Here is a 17003-nt window from a genome sequence, read left to right on the forward strand (position 1 = left end):
ACTATCTCTTTCTCTATGCTGGTCTAGCATCTAGAACAATGGGGCCCCCGATCTTGTTGGGATGTACTTTTAAGGCCTCCTCAGTCTAGACCAAACAATATTGGGTTAATCTAGAAAATGAGCAATCATTCAATTAAAATGGTGCATAAGCATGATACTGGACCTTTGCAAAGAAGCTGAATCACATCCTTCTGCACTGATCCCTGTATCTGAATTCCACCCTCTGTGAACATCTAATCTGCTTGATCATGTACTGAAAAATTTTTCCACCACCATGCTCCTTAGGCACCCAAACTCTGGCCACGCTGGGTTCTTTGGGAAACTGAAGTGGCTGAGGTGTTTCAGTAAAGCAGGGCTTTTGGAATTTAATCCCTTGTAGTGCAGACCCACTCTGGGGACCTTTCCCAGGATCCAGGCCCTACGGAGTGACTCAGTTGTGTGGTGTATTTGAGGTATATGTTTTAAAAGATGCTCTCAAGGATTCCTGAAGATTTTCTTAGTCCTAAAATTCATTTTTTTAAAAAGTTACGAAATCCTGCAGGCTATGTCTACATTACAGCGATCTGTCAAGAGAACAGAAGAGATCTTCTGACAAAACTTCTGTTGACTGATCGCAGCCACACGCAGATCGCTCTGTCAACAGAAAGAGGACAGACTGTCCTGCCACGCTTGCCACAGAACAGCCAACTGGAAACAGAGCAGACAGCACCGCCCAGTGACCTGGAAGCCGCGTCTGCCAACAGAGGGGCCTCCAGAGCATCCACACGGCTTTTTGGCCAACAGATTCTGTCGAGAAAGGCATTCTGCCTTGTGGGGGAGAGACAGAATGCTGTTGACAAAAACACTGAGTACTGCTGACAGAACATATTTTTGGTGTAGATGTTCCCTGGGTTTTGTGTAGCCGTAGCCTTATTGCATTAAATGGGATCGCCCCTGCTCAGACCCAAGGGAAAGCCTCTGGCAACTAGTCAGTGCTGTATACTTGATTCCCTGTTCTCCACCTAATGGGGGCAGCAGTGCACTTTTTTAGAAAACTGATGGACTTCACCTACAAGGGGAAAAGAAGGTCCTGAAGGCTGGGGGAATTATTTTCCCCAAAGACAAACAGTCTTCCCATCCCCTCAAATCTCCAACTTTGGATCTCATTCCATTCTCCAGTTTATTTCCCAATCAACTCATACAGCTCCTCCCCGACCACTTCCATGTCCTCCACCAGGTCTTAGTCCCTCACTTCTCCGCTAACACTGGCATTTTTCTTGTGGTTTTCGCCTCTTCTTCTGGGGGTTGCATGTTCTTTTGTGAATTACCTTCACCCCATCCCAGCCTTCCTGCAAATCGATCTCCTTGTTCTTCAGAGCCTCAAAGATGGTGTTGGTCAAGGTCTCAAAGGCCAAGTCCACATTGGTGTTGCTTTTGGCGGATGTCTCAATGAAGCCTATGCCCAGGGAAGCTGCCAGCCCCTCTGCCTCCTCAGCGGAAACTTTGCAGTCTGACTTCAAGTCACTTTTGTGGCCAATCAGGAGAAAGATGACCTTTTCCATAATCTGGATGCTGGCCACTTCCTGGTACCACTCAATGATGTGCTCGAAGGACTTCCGATTGGTCATGTCGAACACCAGCAGTACGCCCACAGCGTTCCGATAGAAAGACCTGGTGATGCATCTGGGAGCACAAATGTAAAACAACTCAGTGACCCATCAGCCGGGGATCTCAGAAGCTTTGCTTCTCACTTCCAAAGGCCGCCCAGGACCTAGAGCTGATCTTCTAAGGCCCCCATGACTTTTACTCACTATGGTCATATGTCACTTTCAGCCCCCACAAACAGGGGTCCTCCATTTCTTTGTTGCTTGACCACACAGCTTTGAGAGAACCCATCCTCATCCCCCCTATTTTTTACTATAGAAATTTAGATCTCACCTCCTGTTTCTTTTTCTGCATCTCCTATCACTTTTTCTGACTCTATGGACAGCTAAAGACCAAACTGTGGCCCAGATCCACATCTCAGAGATAACTGAGTTCCTAAATCCCATTGATTTCAATGAGTGAAACACCTAAGAGTGAGGCACCTTCAATGGGACCAGAGATGGCAAAGAAATTAAATCAGATGAATTAGTCAGGGAAATTCGTCGTTCTTTTTTTAGGGGGCGAGCACCATCTCACTGACTCCAATGCAGTCCACACACGGAGGAGAAAAGCACTTTTTTTTCAAAAAGTAAATCCTCTCACCCCTTGAGTGGAGGGCGAGAATCTCCCAGTGCATTATCCTGGTGCTCCTAGGAGCCTTTTGCAGAACAAGGGAAGAAGAAAGCTTAGCGGGGCCTGACACTTAAGTTCTAATATAAAACACTAACAGGAAAGAAATGTTTCAGGCTTTCTACAGACATCATCCAAAGACAAATAAGGGTATTATTTTATCCGCCTCTAAGGACCTATGCTGAAATGTGTTTTTTTTTTTTTCTGGAAGGAGATCTATGGAAGACTGGCTTTATGGGTCAGATTCGCTCCTATGATACAGCAAAGTGGCCAAGATGCCAACTTCAATGGTTGTGTGGGTGGGAAGTCTCCTTGCTTTGCATTACACAAGATGTAGCAGCTTGATATTTCTGCCCTGCCTGGCCCTCAGCATGGCCATGAAAAGGAAGCCACTGCTGAAGTTCCTGTGGCTACCAGAGTGGCCCAGGGGTGTGATTTAGAGCAGCCCCGAGACATTTCTAATTTGTGCCAGGAGCTGAATCATCCCCGACCGGCTCCTGGATCAGAGAGCTGCAAAGGGGACACAAAACCACCTTTGCACCCCACACTTGGCCACAAGAGGAGCACAGCTCAGCTAGACCTGAGGCCTGGTCTAGGGCGGCATGTAGACCAGCAGGTCTCAAATGGTGGGTCAGGACCCAACGTGGGTCACGACCCCATTTTAATGGGGTGGCAGGGCTGATGTTAGACTTGCTGGAGCCCCGGGCAATGGGGCTCAGGTTACAGCTCCCCCTCAGTCCTTTGCCCAGTGCTGAAGCCCTCAAGAGCTGGTTTGGCCCCCTGCCTGGAGTGGTGGGCTCAGGCTTCAGTCCCCTTGCCTGGGGTCGTGTAGTAATTTTGACATCAGAGGCAGTCGCGGTGCAATGAACCCCTATTCCAGACCTAAACCCACCCCCTGGCCTGTGCTATGGCCACGCTTGGCTGGCGGTTTCAAGGCCTCTGGCCCAGGGGAGTCAGGCACCCAACTATCTCTGAAGCAATTGGCCCCTCTCCTAGGCCCTCATCCAGCTGTTTGGTGCTACATCAGCACACTCCGTGTGGCGTCTGTGCCATGGGCTGAGGAGTGCGTGCCTGGAGTTCAGTGCCAGCTGCTCATTCATCCTTAGGGCTAATGTCCCCCCAACCATGCCCACAGCTGCACCCCAGATGCCCAGCACATGTGCTGTCCTCCTGTGGCTGAAAGCCCAGTACACTGTAACGTTATAATGGATATGACGAGGGGAGCGAACTGCAGTGGGACTGTTCACACTATTAGCAACTGTTCAACTGCCCCAAGGTTTGCCGGACCGGGCTCATACAGAGCCAGCATTATGGAGTGAGCACAATGCCCCAGCTGGGCTGGTCTCAAAACCGGCTCCCCAATAAAAAGCCTCTCTGTTGGCTGGGTCCATGTCTGCCCTCAGGAATCACTGAACAAAACCATCTGCTTCCCCATGCAGATCACAACAGCAGATGCTGCCTCCCAGGCTCCAAGATTCCCCTGGGCTGCCATTCACCCTCCTCCCTCACATTTGACACGTTAACACTTGGCATGAACAGGGACAGCAATTATCTCCCACATTACAAGGACTGTGGCCCTTCCTTTGATGTTCCGAATTATCTCAGGCAAAACACTTAACACCCCTCCCCACCCATCAGCCCCTCCATCAGTTCCCTGTATTTGATTTGTCAGTTGTGATTGTGTTTTTTTGGACCTCTGTACTATAGAATTGCATCTGGACTAAAGACAGTGCCTTGCATGGCGATCAGTATCAGAGGGGTAGCTGAGTAAGTCTGTATCTTCAAAAACAATGGGAGAGCCTGTGGCACCATGGTTTCCCAAACTGGGGAGGGTGCCTCCCTGAAGAAATTCTGGGGGGTGGCACGAGGCAACCAACCCCCCCCCCCCCCCCATCATCTCCTCCACCTGAAGAAAGATACAGCCTTTGCTTCCAGCTCTCAGCCCCTGCCATTTTACATGGGTGTTGTGGCCCGGCCACTGTGAAAAACAGGCAGCCAGCCAAGACCCACATGGAGCTGGCTGCCTTCTGCAAATGAGACTGAGTGTGTGTTTGGGGGGTGGGGGCAGAGGATGGGGTTAGATGGGGGGCTGGGGGTGCCTGGGTTTGTGGGAGGGTAGGGGAAGGGCTCAGGTGGGCCTTGCCGAGCTTGCAGGGCTCATGGGGCTCAGGCGGCTGGCCCTAGCAGTGTGAGGCTTGGGTAGATTGGGATGGCGGGTGGGTGGCTGGCCCTGGCAGCATGGGGCTTGGGTGGGTGGCTGGCCCGCAGCTGGGGTGGGTGGCTGGTGGGTGGATGGCTGGTCCTGGCAGTGAAGGACTTGAGCAGCTGGCAGGCGAGTGGGTGACTGGCCCCAGTGGTGTGGGGCTCGAGTGGGTGGCTCTGGCAGTGCAGGTCTCAGGCGGGCGGGCAGGCAGCTGGCACAGGCGGCGCTGGTGGTTGGCATGGGGCTCAGGCAGCTGGCCAGCTGGGGCTGCACCAGGCAACCACAAGGGGCCAAGAAAAATTATTTGTGCTTATTTTTAAATTTAAATAAAATTTTTTATATCAGGCTTTTGCGTTTGTTTCAAATTATTAATGGAATTTTCTTGTTAAAAGCTGTGGGAGGGGGTTGGATGACGGTAAAGAAGGGCGGGGGTGCGAGGGTTTCTCAAAAAATCAAAAGCAGGGAGTGATACCAAAAAGTTTGGGACCTGCTGTTATAGCCTAACAGCTAGTTTGGAGCGTAAGCTTTCGCCGGCAGTGACTGGCTCCTGCAGTGGCATGTGATGAAGCGGGTCTGTGCCCATGAAAGCTTATGCTCCAAACTCTCTGTTAGTTTATAAGGTGCCACAGGACTGCTTGCTGTTTCTGAGTCTGGACTGGACAGTCTATAGCTGTGAAGTAGTGGGGCTGTCCCACCAAAGCTCATCACCTACTAAATTATGTTGTTAATCTTTAAAGTGCTACAGGACTGCTGGTTTGTTTTGTTAGCATACAGACTAACACGGCCACCTCTGTTACTGCCCTCCTCCCTGCCGCTTTCTCTCCAGAAGTAAGCCAGGTCCCCAGGAAAAACTGACGGGGGTGTTGGGGGGAAGGTTGCTGGGAGCAAAATAAATGGTTGGAACTGAGCCTAACAACTGAAGCTCTCCTTTTGCAACACAGCCCCTCCCACCCGGAACCCCTCCTTGCAAACACACAAGCGTGACTGAGTGACTTCATCATGCACATGATAATGCTACAGCGTGACACAGACAAGGCTGGAAAGAAAAGCAAACTGGGAACAAAAACCTTGAGAAGACCCCACCACCTGGCAGGCCACCGGATGCAGGAAAGAGAAAGCACCAGCTCAGGGGTGATCTGTGTGTTGGGGGGAAGGAAGCTGGTCTGGAGCTGGGGCCCCAGGTATGGTAGGTGGGTCTAGTTTGTGGGGAAGGCAAGCGATCATGTCTGGGGCCATGGAGGATCTGGTAGACTGGAGCTGTCTGTGTATGGGTAGGGACCTTCTTAGGGATTTCTCAGGGCTGTGCCTACCACAGGAAAATGAGTGTGTGTGCGTGCGTGCGTGTGTGCGGTGGAGGGGGGGCAGGTATTTAAGTGTGCAGAGTAAGGTAGTGCCATTGCTCTGGCTGCTGGGGAGGGGTGTCTGCCGGGGTGGTCTGGGCCTGTTGTCCCCCTGCCCATCCTCACCTGAATCTCTCCTGGCCAGCTGTGTCCCAAAGCTGTAGCTTCACCTTGATGCCGGGGGGCAGCTCCATCATCTTGCTGTAGAATTCCACGCCCACAGTGGGGCAGGGCGCTGGGATGAAGGTCCCCTCAGTGTAGCACCTCAGCAGGGAGGACTTGCCCACGGTGGAATCCCCCAGCAGGATGATCCGGAACTGGTAGTGCCAGTTGCCATTCAGGTTAGAGACCGGCAGGGATGGTACCGGCTCCATTCCCAGGAGAGGCCGGGCTGGAGGGCACTGCAGCAGCCTTTGATTTAGGATGCAGATTTCCAAGAGGCAGCCTTGGGCAGGTTGGCCCGGAGGAGGTTGCAAACCCAGATCCTAGCATAGAATAACAGGGGAGTGAGACAAAGGAGCGTAAATTTAACTAACCAGTGTCTCCACCCTCATCTCATTAACCTTCTCCCACCCCACCCGAGTGGAGTCCTCCCTGGGAACAAAGTTCTTCTATTGGGAGGAAGACACTCCCCATTCCCTTCTCCAGCCTCAGTCCCTATCATCTCCCCCCACCCCCACCCCCAGCCCATAAACAGACAGCTCCTCTGGATCAGATTACTGCCAAACTCAAACTGGAGGTGGGGAAGATGCAATTCCAGGAATGTAGCAGTTGTCAGACCAGATCAGACCTGGGGTCCATCTAACTGACAGTGGCCGGCACCAGCAGCTTCAAAGGTAGGTGCAAGGAAGTCCCCATTGGGTAGTTTTGCCAACTGTGAGGTTTTACCCTGCCTATAGACAGTCACTGGTTGGTTTAGGCCCTGAAACACGAATGTTTCTATGACCTCTTCCATACTTTGTCACTGTGGACCCATTCTTACTGTTCTTAGTTGCATCTTGTGCCAGTCAATCCCCTAATGTCTCAGTTATCCAAATGAACTGAAAGAACTCTCAATGACCATCTCCTCTCCCATATACAAGCCCTGACTGTCCACATGGCAGCTACAATAATTACTTACCAGCAACATATTGGCAGGAGCTTCACTTCCTTTAGGAAGAACAATGACCATGTGCTCTCCTCCAATCCCCAGGAAGTGCTCCTGTGAGCCCAGTTTGAGAACTTCTCAAGAGTTATTAGCTGAGAGGAAGACCAGCAGGCAGAAGTTACCTGTCGGGATTGCTAGTGAGGTTTGCATGTCTCCTTTCTGTTGTTTCTGTCTGTACCGATGCCTGGCTGTGTTGTCCTTCTGCCTCCTTAACATTTGCCCCATTACTGTCATCAGTGTGATGGGGGCAGAACTAGTGTAGACAGTGCACTGCTCAGAGTTTGACTACATGGGCTGGTGATTAAAATTCATAGATGCCAAGGCCAGAAGGGACCACAGGGGTTGTTCTAGTTGGAATGCCTGAATGAAAGAGGCCAGAGAACTCCCCCAGAATAATTCCTGTTTGAACTGAAGCAGCACTTTTAAAATCCCAGTGCACTATCTACACTAGAGCTTCCACCATACTTATCATGATTGGGCTGCAACAATGAGCCATCATAGGGCTGAAGGGGCAGGCATGGGAAGGCTATTGTTGACAAGACACCAATGCATTGGCAAGTCTCATATTAGCAGCCAAAAGGACCTCAAACAACTGTGCTGGGACAGCAGCTTTGTCCCAGCCATCTCATACTAGGGCTTAGTGTAGCTTGTGCAGACATAACCAAACTGGATTCAAACAAGACTTCTGCTGAGCATTTGGCCCAGCTCTGCTTGTGAGACCATAGCACAACAGGGGCTGCAGGCCAAGGAGGTGGTATATAAGGGCCAGCATGCCCAGGGACAGGCCTTGCTCCAATAGCCATGCAGAAGGGTAGAGGAGGCCTGGTGAGGCAAAAAGTGGGCATCCTCTGTTGGAGCATGTCAGGCGAGGTTTCAGACTCAGTGCTAATGCCCACAGTCGGTGGTGCCAAACGGTGAGACAGGAACCACACCTTAAGAACGGTCAGAGCTACCTTATCAGGTCAAACCAGGGTCCATCTTGCTCTGTGTCCTGTCTCCAACAGTGGCCCACGGGAGAGATTCAGGAGGACTGTGGAGAACAAGGCAGCTAGGCAGTGAGCCGCTCCTCTCGGCCACGCCTGCTCTGATACTCTGAGCTTTAGGGTTGCCCCAGCGGGACTTTGCAGCCCTTCCATACCCATGGTGGGGGGGTGGGGCAGGGAGCCGGGATGACCGTCCCCTTGGTGCAGCAAGGGAGGCCTATCCTCAGTGGAATTCCCCAGCAGGATGATCTGGAACTGGTAGTGCCAGTTGCCACTCAGGTGAGATACCGGGCAGGATGGTATTGGCTCCATTCTGAGGAGGGACTGAAGGGCTGAGGATGAGGGGAGTGGAGCAGCCTCTGGTGTAGTCTGCTCATTCCCCAGAGGACTGGCTACTAACCATTGTGGACGTTAGCCAGCTTTGGTCTGAGTTCAGTTATACTCTGGCCAGCACGACTTGCCATGGCGATGAGTTCCACAGCGGCTTGAGCTGTGTGGTGCGTGACCAAGTACTTCCCCTTGTTTAGAGCAAATCTGCTGCCTGCTGATTTCGTCAGGTGACCTCTGGGTTTTACGGGAAAGGTAAATACGGCTTCTCAGTCACGTTTATCCTCCAGTCACGTTTTAACAAATCTGTATCTGGTCCCCCCTTAGCTGCCTCTTGTCACAAGCTGAACAGCCCTAATCTTTCTAAGACTCTCCCTGATGGAAGCTGTTCCAGACCCTTGGTCAGCTTTGTTGTCCTTTTCTGACTTTTTGCATCCCACTGGAGTCTTCATGAGACAGAGCGACCCCACTGGACAGAGTGTTCCAAATGTGGGCACTCCATGGATTTATACAGGTAATATTTAAATCTCCCATGTAAGACCCCACTCTGGGTACGTCGACCTTTGAGCTGGCAGCTGTGATTCTCAGCTTGCACAGATGTACCTGTGCTAGTTCTGCAGCAGAAGGTGTCTAAAAACAGCAGCCTGGCCACAGAGGCACAGGGAGTGGCGTGGCCTAGGTGTTGTAGGCGCTCTCTCACCTGAGCACCTAGGTCTGTGTTGCACCGACAGGTTGCTGTGTTTAGGCACTAGCTTGAGCAGAGCAAAAGTCAAACCATATGGCCCTCTTCCTGGAAGCGACGCTGTTGCCTACAGTCCTGAACTCAAACACACCACAGCAGGCTGCTCCAAGGCAGAGAGGCACAACTCACTCCCCCTTGAGGCAGGCTGCTTTTGTTGCCGTTCCCATGCTACCCCCAGAGCTCTCCAACCTGCAGCAGCAGGACGGCCCTTTGAATCTGAAGTGATAGCTCATAATTTCAAAACAAAAAGCAGTCAAGTAGCACTTTAAAGACTGGCAAAATGGTTTATTAGGTGAGCTTTCGTGGGACAGACCCACTTCTTCAGACCATAACAGTCTGGTCTGGTCTGGCTATGGTCTGAAGAAGTGGGTCTGTGCCACGAAAGCTCACCTAATAAACCATTTTGCCAGTCTTTAAAGTGCTACTTGACTGCTTTTTGTTTTGATAGCATATAGATTAGCACGGCTCCCTCTTTGTTACTGCTCATACTTTCAGCAGTTCTCAGTACTCCACAGGCAGCAAGGGTGACATCCAGGCTCTGTGTAAGTCCGAGGGACTCAGAGCCTTCAGTGGCTTCCTTCATTCGCCATAGGGAGTGAGAACAGTTTGGTGGCTAGTCTCACCGAGCAGGCTAGAGCCCTGGAGGAGTTGGGTTCTCTCTCAGCTAAGGAGGCAGTTTGGCCCTGTCTAGCCCAGCAGCTCCACTGTTGTGCCCCCAGGATGAGAAGGGACAGCAAAAACCATTGGGAAGGAATTTGAGTGCACACAGGGACCTTGAGTGAATTAGGAAAGAGATTAGCTGTGAAGAAAATCCAAACACAAAGCCAAGAATGAATCAAAGGAACTGATTCAATTGTCTCCAGACAAAGGCATTCTGCAGCATCTGAATACAACAGAAGCTTGCTCAGTCCCTGGCCCCAGGCAGGGGTGGAGGAATCCTTTATTATCAGCAAGGACTGTGCCCCCTCCTCCTGATGCTTCTGTTTATTCTAGGTAAGAAAACATCTCCCTGGGCTAAATGAAATCATTTTCAGAGTCAGTAACAGAGAGATAGCAGTGCTAGTCTATATACTATCAAAACAAGCGGTAAAGTAGCACTTTAAAAAACTAACAAAATAATTTATTAGGTGATGAGCTTTCGTGGGACAGACCCACTTCTTCAGACCATAGCCATACCAGAACAGACTCAATATTTAAGGCACAGAGAACAATAGCAATCAAGGTTGACAAGTCAGACAAGAAATTATCAAGGTGAGCAAATCAGAGAGTAGAGGGGCGGGGTGGGGGTCACAGAGGGGTGGGTGGGTCACCTGGTGAGTCACAGAATCACGGGCACATTCTCATGTTCCTCAGCTAACATCATATGTGCCATCATGTGCCAACAATGCCTAGATGCTTTATATATTGGACAGACTCTCAGACAAAGGCTGCTGACCTCTCTTTTATATTCAAATTTGACACATTAACACGTGGTTTGAACTGAGATGCGAATTTTCTGGGTCACTGTAGGGGCTGTTTTGCATACTTGGCTTAATCTAATTCTTGACCCCCCCACCCCCACCCCTCTAGTCTCTGATTTGCTCACCTTGATAATTTTTTTTCTGATTTCTCAACCTTGATTACTATTGTTCTCTATGCCTTAAATATTGAGTCTGGTCTGGTATGGCTATGGTCTGAAGAAGTGTCCCATGAAAGTTCACCGAATAAATTATTTTGTTAATCTTTAAAGTGCTACTTTACTGCATTTTTTTTCCAGAGTCAGGAAAGGGAGAAGGGGAGACTGTGGACCAAGGGTGGGAACCAGTTGAAATGTAAGCAGGTTGGCTTTGTTGTCCACAATGGCCGGGTTTTCTGAAGTGCTCAGCAGCCAGAGCACTGAGGAATTCGCTGACATCAATGGGAGCTTGGTGCCTAAATAACTTTGCAGATCTGAGCCTTTTTGAAAGACTGTTCCCTGACTTTGGGCACTGAGAGTTTTTGAATTTCTGCCTAATCTAATCTATCTGTCCCTCCACATAAACATTATCTATCTGTCCCTGCCGACCAGCCAGAAGTAAAGGGAGAAACTGCCCCAGGACCCAGGACTGAAAAGGACCCCAGGGCTTCCAGCTGCTGCTACTGGAACCAGGCCCTTTAAATTGCTGCAGGAGCAGCATGCTCCAGGTGGGCCAAAGGGGTGGCTGGGGGAGGTTAACCCCAGCCCCGCCCCTTCCGCTCAAGGTCCCAAAACTGCCTCCCACCTTGCCCAGGGGCCCAGCAATTCCATCAGCCCCCACGTATCAGATCTAATCCAATCAATCTATTCTAGCATTTTATCCAGATGACCAACCCACATTAAAAAGATGAACAGTCATAGCAATGTTACTAGTCTCTGGCTCTGTGTCCTGCTTGAGGGACTTGGCAGGCATTGAGGGGAAATGGCAGGGGGCTGGGAAGAGAAAGGGGTGTTTGTGTTGTGAGTGTCCCTCTGGATGGAAAGGCCTCCCTTCTCAAAGAGGAAATGAGTTTACTACTCCTACTTAACCCCTGTACTCCAAGTGGAGAAAGGTCCTCTACTGGTCTTCTCCACTTCACTCTGTCTTGGGACAATACTTCCAGCTGACTCCAGGAGTAGCCCCATTGTTGTCCTTCAGTTTCAGTAGATCTGCTTTGTGTTGGAGAGGCCTTCCTCTTTTGCGTTTTCCTTGTGGTTTCCATGTGAGAGCTTGACCGAGTATGCTGGGTGATAGTTTTCTGAGAGTGTGGCCTAGCCAGCCTCATTTTCTTCTCTTGAGTTCAATGTCAATTGGTTCTTGTCCTGCTCTGTTCCAAAGCTCCTCATCTGTGACCAAGTCTTGCCATTTGATATGAAGGATATACCTCAGGCATCGGTTTATGAATGTCTGTAGCTTGTGATCTGAAGATTAGAAAGGCAAAGACACAAAATGAGCTCAGACTAGCTACAGGCATTAAAGGAAACATGAAGACTTTTTACAAATACATTAGAAGCAAGAGGAAGACCAAGGATAGGGTAAGCCCATTGCTCAGTGAGAAGGGAGAAACAGTAACAGGAAACTTGGATATGGCAGAGATGCTCAAGGACTTCTTTGTTTTGGTCTTCACTGAGAAGTCTGAAGAAGTAATGCCTAACATAGTGAATGCCAGTGGGAAAGGGGTAGGTTTAGAGATAAAATTAAAAAAAAAAGAAGGTAACAATCACTTAGAAAAGTTAGATATCTGCAAGTCACCAGGGCCTGATGAAATGCATCCTAGAATACTCAAAGAGCTGATAGAGGAGGTATCTGAGCCTTTAGGTACCATCTTTTGAAAATCATGGGTGACAGGAGAGATTCCAGAAGGCTGGAAAAGGGTATATATAATGAGCCTTGTGGATAAGGCACAAGTGGTAGATGTGGTATACCTAGACTTTAGTAAGGCATTTCATACGGTCTCAGATGATATTTTTATCAATAAACTAGGCAAATACAACTTAAATGAGGCTACTATAAGGTGGGTGCAAAACTGGCTGGATAATTGTACTCCGAGAGTAGTTATTAGTGGTTCTCAGTCCTGCTGGAAAGGTATAACAAGTGGGGTTCTGCAGGGGTCTGTTTTGGGACTGGTTCTGTTTCAATCTTCAGCAACAAACTGAGTGATTGGGCAGCAAAATGGCAAATGAAATTTAATGTGGGTAAGTGTAAGGTAATGCATGTTGGAAAAAATAACCCAAATTACACGTACTACATGATGGGGTCAAATTTAGCTACGACAGATCAGAAAAGGGATCTTGGAGTTATAGTGGATAGTTCTCTGAAGACATCCACGCAGTGTGCAGCGGCAGTTAGTAAGGCAAATAGGATGTTAGGAATTATTAAAAAAGGAATCGATAATAAGACAAAAGATATCATACTTCCCCTATATAAAACTATGGTACGCCCACATCTTGAGTACTGCGTGCAGATGTGGTCTCCTCACCTCAAAAAAGATATATTGGCATTAGAAAAGGTTCAGAAAAGGGCGACTAAGATGATTAGGGGCTTGGAACGGGTCCCATATGGGGAGAGGCTAAAGAGACTGGGACTTTTCAGTTTGGAAAAGAGGCGATTGAGGGGCAATATGATAGAGGTATATAAAATCATGAATGGTGTGGAGAAAGTGAATATAGAAAAATTATTTACCTTTTCCCATAATACAAGAACTAGGGGACACCAAATGAAATTGATGGGTAGTAGGTTCAAAACTAATAAAAGGAAATTTTTCTTTACACAGCGCACAGTCAACCTGTGGAACTCCTTGCCCGAGGAGGCTGTGAAGGCCAGGACTCTATTAGGGTTTAAAAAAGAGCTTGATAAATTTTTGCAGGTTAGGTCCATAAATGGCTATTAGCCAGGGATAAAGTATGGTGCCCTAGCCTTCAGAACAAGGGCAGGAGATGGATGGCAGGAGATAAATCACTTGATCATTGTCTTCTGTTCTCCTTCTCTGGGGCACCTGGCATTGGCCACCGTCGGCAGATGAGATGCTGGGCTGGATGGACCTTTGGTCTGACGCAGTATGGCCATTCTTATGTTCTTATGTTCTTAACAATTTTGATACTGGCATAGAAAACACACTTACTAAGTTTGCAGATAATACGAAGGTGGGAGGTATAGCAACTGCTTTGGAGGATAGGGTAATAATTCAAAATGATCTGGACAAATTGGGGAAATGGTCTGAGGTTAACAGGATGAAGTTTAATTATGACAAATGCAAAGTGCTCCACTTAGGAAGAAACAAAACAGTTTCACACATACAGAATGGGAAGCAACTGTCTAGAAAGGAGTATGGCAAAAAGGGATCTAGGGGTTATAATAGACCACAACTTAAATATGTCAACAGTGTGATGCTGTTGCAAAAAGGGCAAACATGATTCTGGGATGCATTAACAGGTGTATTGTGAGCAAGACATGAGAAGTCATTCTTCCACTCTACTCTGCACTGGTTAGGCCTCAGTTGGCATATTGTGTCCATTTCTGGGCACCTCATTTCAAGAAGGATATAGAGAAATTGGAGAGGGTCCAGAAAAGAGCAACAAGAATAATCAAATGTCAAGAGAACATGTGCTATGAAGGAAGGCTGGAAGAATTGGGCGCTTGTTTAGTTTGAAAAAAAGAAGATTGAGGGGGGGACATGTTAGTGGTTTTCAGGTATCTAAAAGGGTGTCATAAGGAGGAAGGAGAAAACTTGTTCTTCTTGGCCTCTGAGGATAGAACAAGAGGCAATGGACTTAAACTGCAGCAAGGGAGGTTTAGGCTGGACATTAGGAAAAAGTTCCTAACTGTCAGGGTGGTCAAACACTGGAATAAATTGCCTAGCGAGGTTGTGGAATCTCCATCACTGGTGATATTTAAGAACAGGTTAGATGAATGTCTTTCAGGGATGGTCTAGCCAGTACTTGGTCCTGCCATGAGTGCAGAGGGCTGGACTCGATGAGCTCTTGAGGTCCCTTCCAGTCCTAGTATTCTATGATGCTATGATTTTTTAGTTTGCTAGGTCTCACATCCATACAAGAGTGCACTCTTCACATTGGTGTTGAAGATCTGCAGTTTCATCACAGATACTATTTGTGAACTCCATATGGGATGGAGAGTCTTGAATGCAGCTGTTGGTTTCCCTGTCCTGGCACTGATATCCTTGTCTGTTCCTCTGTCGCTGCCTGTAACACTCCCCAAGTAGGTGAACAGATCCACATCTTCCAGGTCATCCCCTCCCCGTGCGATAGTGTTGTTGTTGGCCTGGTTGCTCCCTTGTTAATGCTCAGTCCAGTCATTGCATCAGTTTTGGCTAGTGTTGTGACCTTTTCTTCCATGCTTTCATGTCAGCGTAAAAGAAGGGTGACATCATCAAGTGGCATTCAGCCGGTCCAAAAATTAGTCAGATGCTGGGGACAGCTTCTCCCCTCTGAAATTCCGTCCCTCACCTGAAAGTGCCTTGTTCCGGTCACTCAGCTGTTTCCTCATGTGGCCCCCCCCGGGTTCATTTGAAGGGGAAGATGAAGAGCAGAAAGGCTGATCCAGCAGGGTAGGGCAATCAATTCCTAAGGCATTAAAAGAGTCAATGTGTCAAATCCAGCTCAGCCCCACAGCGAGTGAGGCCACATCTGCCCTTAAAACTGTTGTCGCTGGAGCAAGGTTGGTTGGGTGGTTGTTCATTGAATGATATTTTTATACCAGCCAAAGCCCTGGTGCACACTGACAGACTCGCACTCTTGCTGGCACAGCTCATTTGTTCAGGGAACCGGTATAAGCTATGCTGGTAAAGATGCTCCTGTCAACACGTGCTGCATCTTCCCCTCTGGCAAATCTTTCCTAGTGCAGAGTAGGCCTGAGGCTGAAATGAATTCATTCGCCAGGTGGCACCCAGCAGACTCCAGGGCTGGCCTGGGAGCTGCTTGTGGAGCTCTGGGCCCCAGCCCATTCTTTGTGAGCCAGTTCCAAGCTTGTAGTCTCAGCAGCTGCTAACCAGCTTTCCTAGCAGATCTGTACTGTGTGGGCCTTGAAGACCGTGCCGTCCCCATCAGGGCTGGGCCAGTTTGATGGGTGTGGGGGCAATCTGTCCTGCTACTGCTGGCATCGTAGTGTAAGCCACACACCTAGAGGGGTGATTCACTGTCCCATCTAGTGGCACCTTGACCACTCACGGAGAGCAAGAACGAGTCCTCTGCATCCTTAGCTGAGAGCCAGCTAGCTTGTCACTAAACCTGTAGGCACTCATGCACTAAGTTCCAGCAGTCCCAGGTGTGTGTACAACTGTCAGCAGTTACAAGTGGGGGCTCGCCTGGGATTTCAGCTGGGAGTCTGACGCTTGGGACATGCTTCTGCAGCTAGGTGAACTATGTAACCCACACACGAAGGGCTTGTTTACACTGGGCAGCTATTTTGGGATACCGCAGCATCCTGACATAGTATCTCTGCAGCTAGGAAGCAAGCCCAGTATATCAAAATATTTTTTAAAACACCTGGGGGTGGTATTTCGGCATCCCGCTACCCTGTGTTGCAAGAGGGGTAAGCGGTATCTCAAACTAGCGCTGTATTTTGACATTTGACACTGTGTAGACAGCACCAAAGCCCAAAATAGCCTATTTCAAAATTTGTTCAAGTTAGGGGCACAATGTAGACATAGCCCCAGATGTGATTCACTGTCCCATGTAGTGGCACCTAGACCATTTACAGGGAGAAAGAGTGAGATTCCTCAACAGCCTTAGCTAAGAGCCAGTTGACTTTAAGCTTATAGCTGTAGAAGCTCCTGCACTAAGTTCTAGAACTCCAGGTTCAAGCCCCCTCCCCATGTGGTTACAAACACTTCTCTGTAGATAAGGGAATTTAGCCTACAGGGCTGCCACTCCCTTCTCTGGGCATTGGCCAAGTGTTCAGCAAGCTACATGGTGACTTCTCTCTGAGTGTGGGGCTTTTCTCCAGTCCATCTGTTCCTGCACTCCCCCAGAACTCCTTGGGGCAGCATCCACTGACTCTGGGCACTGTTGGGATTCCCTGCTCAGTGTCCTCTGAATCCCTGCTTTTCATACTCAGGTTAGTTGTGGCTTCTCCCTCAGCTGGGGTTGACAGGCCTTCTAGGGCCACCAAACAGGCTGGACTCAGTCAGTTACACATCCATCTTAAGCACTGTACATCTCCCCCAATGTTTAACCATGGAAGGGGCTACAGGGTACAGAGGGAACAGACAGGGTTAATTTCCTGGATGTACATTTACACCTCTTTCTTTTCTGCATCTTGGGAACAGGCAGGCTGGACCTGGGCAAAGGGGGCAGAGCATGAAGCAGCTGTAATAGATACTGGTCTGGCTCTACCCCTGCTTTGCCTATCACTGGATAGCACCAGGAGTGGTTCTTTTAGGCTGGGGGGAGGGAACCAGCAGCTCTTTGAACAATGAAATGTGTCTTCTGCTCAGAGCCGGACACCAGGACTGCCCACAGCCACTCTGTACAGACCCCAGCAGCTAGAGGGAGAAGTATGTGGTGGTGGCAGCAGCT

General features: G+C 49.2%; 1 protein-coding gene across 1 annotated transcript; it reads right to left on the reverse strand.

Moving 5' to 3' along the window:
• Positions 1-1238: 1238 nt before the first annotated feature.
• RAB42 (RAB42, member RAS oncogene family) lies at positions 1239-7258 on the reverse strand. Its single transcript, XM_074976407.1, has 2 exons — positions 5923-7258; positions 1239-1662 (listed from the first exon to the last, which is right to left on the reverse strand). Exons 1-2 carry the CDS (start codon positions 6168-6170, stop codon positions 1239-1241), a joined length of 672 nt encoding a protein of 223 aa, XP_074832508.1. The 5' UTR covers positions 6171-7258.
• Between the last annotated feature and the right edge of the window lie 9745 nt (positions 7259-17003).

Source organism: Carettochelys insculpta, chromosome 24 (genome assembly GCF_033958435.1).
Source record: "Carettochelys insculpta isolate YL-2023 chromosome 24, ASM3395843v1, whole genome shotgun sequence".
In the NCBI taxonomy this organism is placed as follows: Eukaryota; Metazoa; Chordata; order Testudines; family Carettochelyidae; genus Carettochelys; species Carettochelys insculpta.

Bases quoted from the DNA above. Each gene is read 5' to 3' on its own strand.
- RAB42 (XM_074976407.1), bottom strand. From the start codon at position 6,170: ATGGAGCCGGTACCATCCCTGCCGGTCTCTAACCTGAATGGCAACTGG. The intron at 1,663-5,922 runs GTGAGGATGGGC...TTGTGCTCCCAG, and splicing joins GCTGGCCAGGAGAGATTCAG to ATGCATCACCAGGTCTTTCT.